The following is a 6,717-nucleotide window of genomic DNA, read 5'->3' as shown; positions in this document are numbered from 1 at the left end:
CGCTATCCAAACATGACATACAAGTCTTTTAACTCTCCCACTCATCCCTGTCAATCAATGTCCATCACTTCTCATCCTTGACACTGGTACCCTACTTTTGCATATCTAATCTTCCTTCTCAATCCTCTAACTCTCTGGTTCCATAGCTCTTCCATTTCCTTACCAATCCTTTAAAAGTGTTGAATACTATATAGATACGTGATGCTCGGGTTCTTTGACTCCGATTCTTCTTTATTAGTCCTGTCAAACTGTCCCACACTATGTATATGGATGTGAAACTCTATTCCCTTTAACACTATCCAACACTCCTTAACACAGAACAGCACCCGAATACCCTTAATACTACTTAATCGACTGCAATACACGACAACAACACTGGAACATCAACCATTACAACACTTGGAATTCTTATATTTCTGTCTATTCCTGAGTGGTGTATGTTTTCCAAGGTCTCTCATACAGTTTTATATATTTTCTTAGTCCTAACAAGCATCTTCATCTACGGTTACCTTGTTGTACGACACCCAACGACACCCTGCGTCAAAATATTCTTAACATTTCTAGGAACAAGGAATGAACATCAATATATTTTTTCTTCCATTCCAGATTCCAGTTTTACATATTTTCTTAGTCTTTACAAGCATCCTCATCCATGGTTACCTTATTTTATGACACGCCAACACCCTGCATCAAAATATTCTTAACATTTCTAGGAACAAGGAACAAACTTCAATATTTTTTCTTCCATTCCAGCTTCTAGTTTTATATATATTCTTAGTTTTTACAAGCATCTTCATCTACGGTTACCTTGTTTTATGACACCCGCCAACACCCTGCATCAAAATATTCTTAACATTTCTAGGAACAAGGAACGAACATCAATATTTTTTCTTCCATTCCAGATTCCAGTTTTATATATTTTCTTAGTTTTTACAAGCATCTTCATCTACGGTTACCTTGTTTTATGACACCCACTGACACCCTTCATCAAAATATTCTTAACATTTCTAGGAACAAGGAACGAACATCAATATTTTTTCTTCCATTCCAGCTTCCAGTTTTACATATTTTCTTAGTCTTTACAAGCATCTTCATCTACGGTTACCTTATTTTATGACACGCGCCAACACCTTGCATCAAAATATTCTTAACATTTCTAGGAACAAGGAACGAACATCAATATTTTTTCCCTTTCGAGCTTTTCTGTGATAATAAAAAAATATATAAAAAAACGTAAAAATTAATCAAACCAAACCAAAGCAGCAACGATGAACGCGTGCTTTCAAAACCATATTCATCAACGAAGAAGAAGAAATATATACAAAAAAACTAATAAAATGGAAAACACCAAGATAAATATGATAACTATGTATTGGGAAAGAGATAAAATTATGAACTATTTACATATAAGATCATTTTGAGCTAACAATTATAAAACATCTAGTAATATATTCTTCATAGGAGACTCTCGCGGGTGAAGGGTTACGGATATATATATGTGAGAATTCTAGACATTCTATGGAGAAGCTATAACTGTATAATGCCAAAAATATATGGGAAAAATGCTTATGGTGTTCAAATGGACATAGAGTATTTTAAGGAAGGAATGTTAAACCATTTTCAGAGCTATAAATGAAAGGTTTGAGACAGAATTAGAACTGGAATTGGCCTGACAGAATTAGAATTAGATAGAATTAGAATTGGTGTGATAGAATTAGAAAAAGAATTGGTTTTATAGAATTAGAATAGGTGTGAGAGAATTAGCATCAGAATTGGCCTCAAAGAATTAGAATTGGTGTGATAGAATTAGAATAGGTGTTAGAGAATTAGCATCAGAATTGGCCTCAAAGAATTAGAATTGGTGTGATAGAATTAGAATAGGTGTTAGAGAATTAGCATCAGAATTGGCCTCAAAGAATTAGAATTGATGTGATAGAATTAGAATAGGTGTTAGAGAATTAGCATCAGAATTGGCCTCAAAGAATTAGAATTGGTGTGATAGAATTAGAATAGGTATTAGAGAATTATCATCAGAATTGGCCTCAAAGAATTAGAATTGGTTTTATAGAATTAGAATAGGTGTGAGAGAATTAGCATCAGAATTGGCCTCAAAGAATTAGAATAGGTGTGATAGAATTAGAATAGGTGTGACAGAATTAGCATCAGAATTGGCCTCAAAGAATTAGAAGTGGTGTGATAGAATTAGAATAGGTGTTAGAGAATTAGCATCAGAATTGGCCTCAAAGAATTAGAATTGGTGTGATAGAATTAGAATAGGTGTTAGAGAATTATCATTAGAATTGGCCTCAAAGAATTAGAATTGGTGTGATAGAATTATAATAGGTGTTAGAGAATTATCATTAGAATTGGCCTCAAAGAATTAGAATTGGTGTGATAGAATTAGAATACGTGTTAGAGAATTAGCATTAGAATCGCCCTGACAGAATTAGATTATGCTCCAAAAATTTATACATAGCGAGAATACATTTGCAAACTCATCATAAACTCACTCGAAATTGACATCACTAAGATTCTTCCCTAATGCTGCAGTGTTTTATGGGGGGCTAAAAAAGAACCTCCAACAGAGAAAAGGAAAGTCTGAACGCTTCCTCGGGTTGGGCGCTTAGCTGGATATGTAATTGAGGATTCTTGGATGAAAAGCTCGGGAGAATGATGCAAAAAACACACACTCCCAGAGCACCAAAAACAAGCATTACCATTACGTTCATTATACAATTACCTTATATGGAGGGTTTTGAGGGCAGTTATTGCACGCACACACACACACACGCACTTACATACACGCCCACTCACACACACACAGGGAAGATTTAGTGGTACATGACAAGACTGTGACGAGAGGGAATAGTAAGAAACTGAAGAAGAGCGACTGTAGGAGAGGCGTTAAGAAATACAGTTTTCCATGCAGAAGCACACACACACACACACACACGCCCACGCACACACACACACGCACGCACACACTTCTTCTTCCCACCCACAATACAAAACTTCCCTTCCGAGATCTCGTACAAATACCATAGCTGACAAATCATTTAAATATTACGAGGAAAAAAAAGTTAAACTATTAAAAGATATCAACAGAGTCTAACACAGATGTGATCACAGTTGGAAAAATTCTTAGTTAACATTAAAAAAAGGTTGTTATTGTGGTTACTGTTATTTTAAGTTATTGATAATTATTGCTTGGGTATTGAGGAAAAAACTGTCTTCAGGAGAAATGCCGAGTGACAGTTAATAGGAAAAACTCTCGTAAAATAAATAAGAAAATGGAAAAATATGGGGTCAGGCTGGGAGGTGATAGGCTGATGGGTCAGGCTAGGGTAGGTTAGGTTAGGTAAGGTTGGGTAGGTCAGGTGTAGGTTCGGTTAGGCTAGGTTAGGTTAAGTCAGGTTAGGTTAAGGTTGAGTAGGTTAGGTAAGGTTGGGATGGGTAGGTTAGGTTAGGTAAGGCTTGGTAGGGCAGGTTATTTAGGTAAGGTTGGGTAGGTTAGGTTAGGTTAGGTAAGGTTGGGTGTAGGTTAGATTAGGTAAGGTTGGATGTAGGTTAGGTTAGGTAAGGTTGGGTAGGTTAGGTATGGTTGGGTGTACGGTAGGTTAGGTAAGGTTGGGTAGGTTAGGTTAGGTAAGGTTGTGTAGGTTAGGTTAGGTAAGGTTGTGTAGGTTAGGTTAGGTAAGGTTGTGTAGGTTAGGTTAGGTAAGGTTGTGTAGGTTAGGTTAGGTAAGGTTGTGTAGGTTAGGTTAGGTAAGGTTGGGTGTCCGGTAGGTTAGGTAAGGTTGGGTAGGTTAGGTTAGGTAAGGTTGGATGTAGGTTAGGTTAGGTAAGGTTGGGCTAGGTAGGATAGAGTAGGTTAGGTAAGGTTGGGTAGGGTAGGTTAGGTTAGGCTAAATAAGATTGGGTGTAGGTTAGGTTAGGTTAGTTAAGTACAGCTCCATTACTACTTTCCCCTTATATATACACTCCTCCTCATTGCTAGTAAAAGGATGATTGTAAAATATCAAAGACAGAAATGATTAAGCACTGCACCATTCCTCTTAGCATCCTCCTCCTCCTCTTCCTTATTCACAGGCAGTCCTCGCTATGTATATTTCCGACGGACGCGCACACTTGCTTTACCATATATTATCTTATGTATGTTATCTCACCAAAAGCTTAACGTCAGTTCGGAAGGATTAAGCACCATCCATGCCTTCAATAGCACCTCAATCTTTTTTTTTGGGTTATCATAAGTTTTGGTAAAGGAGTATTTTTTCCCATGTAAGTTATGACTGGAAAATTTAAGCTACACCAATAAGCAGAATTGATATGTTTGCTTCTCCTTCCTATGCCCTCAATAGCACCTCAATCTTTTTTTTGGGTTATCATAAGTTTCGGTAAAGGACTATTTTTTTCCCATGTAAGTTATGACTGGAAAATTTAAGCTACACTAATAAGCAGAATTGATATGTTTTCTTCTCCTTCCTATGCCCTCAATAGCACCTCAATCTGAAAAATTTAAGTCACACCAATAGGCAGAATGAATATGCTTGCTTCTCCTCTTTGGGCTTGGATTAAGATGTCGATTCAGAAGGATTAAACATTTCATACATTCCTTAAGCAGCACCTCAATCTCTTTTTTAGGTTATCACAAGTTTCGGTAAGGGACTATTTTTTCCCATTAAGTTATGACTGGAAAATTAAAGTCACACCAATAAGCAGAATGAATATGATTGCTTCTCCTCTCCATGCCCTCAATAGCACCTCAATCTCTTTTTTTTTTTGGTTATCACAAGTTTCGGTGAGGGACTGTTTTTTCCCATGTAAATTATGACTGGGAAATTTAAGTCACACCAATAAGCAGAATGAATATGCTTGCTTCTCCTCTTTGGACTTGGAGTATAACTGTTAGTGTTTTGATTTGTATTGGAAAATATGTTGAGTTATTCATGAAATTGTTATCGGAAAGAATTTCTGAGACCATGACTGTTAGTATTTTGATTAGTAAGAAGTTTGGTTATTCATAAAAGCGTTATCCGAAAGAATTTTAAGGACCCTAACCCATGCACATATCGAATAAAAACCTCTTTGAGCTCGAGGTATAACTGCTAGGACTTTGATTTGTGATGGGAAATACATTTGGTCATTCATAAAAGTGCCATCTGAAAATTTTTTAAGGACCCTAAAGCATCCACATACCGAAGAGTGCCAATATTAAAACCTCTTTGGGCTTGACGTATAACTGCTAGGACTTTGATTTGTGATGGGAAATACGTTCGACTATTCATAAAATCGCTTTGAAAGAATTTTTAGGACTCTGACCCATACACACACCGAAGAGTACCAATATATAAACCTCTCTGGGCTTGACGCATAACTGTTAGGACTTTGATGTGTGATGGGAAATACGTTTGGCTCTTCATAAAATCGCTATCCGAAAGAATTTTTAGGACCCTAACCCATACACATGCCAAAGAGTACTAATATAAAAATCTCTCTGGGCTTGATGTATAACTGTTAGGACTTTGATTTGTGAGGGAAATACATTTGGTTATTCATAAAATCGTTATCGGAAAGAATATTTAGGACCCCGACCCATAAACATACCGAGGACTGCCTGTAAAAAAACCTCCTGGAACAGAACACTTTCCAACAAACAGATCTCACCCTTCATAAAAACACACACAAACGAACAAACCAGTAAAAAAAGTGAGAAGACAGTTGATAAAAAATCCTATAATAAAAAACTATTCCCCTAATCATTCTCTTCTTCATCATCCGTCGTAAGATCGTGGAACGGAACACTCGTAAGCAACTTGTCTTGAGCTTCGTGCGGCATGAGGCTGTATGAGATTTTTCCGTTAACAGCCGGTTTAGCGCCTTTCATGGGTGGGGACCTTGTTATAGAGTGCTGGAATGATGACTTCTTGCTCCTCCTCAGCACTAGGATCCCCAGCACCACCACCAGCACCACCAGGCCCATCACCACCCCCACTAAGGCCATGTACCAACTCTCCTGCCGTCTGAATGCTTGCAGGAGCGACCTCGGCTGACACAGATTCTGGCCCTGCAGGAGTACAAAGATCAATGAGTTTTTACAATGATTCTGAGTTTTATGAGAATGTAAAGTCATGCACCTTGGGAGGGTAAATCCAGCATACCAATACCAAATGGGAAACACTCCACTATCCACCACAGAGGCAGAGAAAGACCTAGGAGTACATGTTACCAGGCTACCAGTGAAAGCCAAATCCGTGCCAATCGCAGCGGATGAGTTGATATTTCTTTCTTACCTTAGAGGGCGAATACAGCTCGGCATCACCCCAGCATTCCGTACACTCGTAGTCCTGCGGCCCGGAGCAGTTGTGGCAAGAGTAGTGGCAGGTGTGGCAGGTCGGAGCGCCGGTCACACCCTCCTGTTGCGGGTCGTAAGGGTAGTGGCCGGCCGAACACGTCTTGAGGCACTGCCCGTTGAAGATGTACAGGTCCTTCTTGCACTCTGGAAATCGCCGTAAATCGCTAGGTTAGGTTACTGGCATGGTAGGGTGACTTTTTTTGTTATGGATGTGTTTTTTAGCCTAATGTTAACTTTCTTTAGGTTATTCAGAATGTAATGACTTTGTTCAATATTAATGATTTCTTTTGCTGTGGTTTTTGTATCAACAGTTTTAGAATTTAGTTTATTTTGCTATGAATACATTTTGAAGTCTAATGTTTACT

The 6,717-nt window shown here is 38.1% G+C and overlaps 1 protein-coding gene and 1 long non-coding RNA gene across 14 annotated transcripts in view; one reads left to right on the top strand and one right to left on the bottom strand.

The window, feature by feature from the left end:
* The first annotated feature begins 1,864 nt into the window (after positions 1-1,864).
* On the top strand, positions 1,865-4,201 carry LOC127002137 (uncharacterized). 13 transcript variants are annotated; one of them, XR_007755782.1, is made up of 4 exons: positions 1,882-2,013; positions 2,212-3,467; positions 3,520-3,626; positions 3,771-4,201. It is a non-coding gene; the product is annotated as an uncharacterized LOC127002137 (long non-coding RNA). The 13 variants fall into 13 exon arrangements; XR_007755784.1 differs by having other exon boundaries at positions 1,865-2,013; positions 2,212-2,277; positions 2,344-4,201; XR_007755779.1 differs by having other exon boundaries at positions 3,520-4,201.
* The window catches only part of LOC127002135 (furin-like protease 1), a 147,487-nt gene continuing 144,503 nt past the window's right edge, over positions 3,734-6,717 (bottom strand). The window contains exons 16-18 of the mRNA XM_050867745.1: positions 6,291-6,496; positions 4,762-6,064; positions 3,734-4,361 (exon numbers count right to left, since the gene is read on the bottom strand). Coding sequence (XP_050723702.1) covers positions 5,753-6,064; positions 6,291-6,496 — 518 coding nt within the window. The 3' untranslated portion in view covers positions 3,734-4,361; positions 4,762-5,752. The remainder of the gene's footprint in view (positions 4,362-4,761; positions 6,065-6,290; positions 6,497-6,717) is intronic.

This window comes from Eriocheir sinensis, chromosome 22, assembly GCF_024679095.1.
Source record: "Eriocheir sinensis breed Jianghai 21 chromosome 22, ASM2467909v1, whole genome shotgun sequence".
Classification (NCBI taxonomy): Eukaryota; Metazoa; Arthropoda; class Malacostraca; order Decapoda; family Varunidae; genus Eriocheir; species Eriocheir sinensis.
Note: the sequence above shows the minus strand (reverse complement) of the source record. Positions and strands in the feature narration are given on the sequence as shown.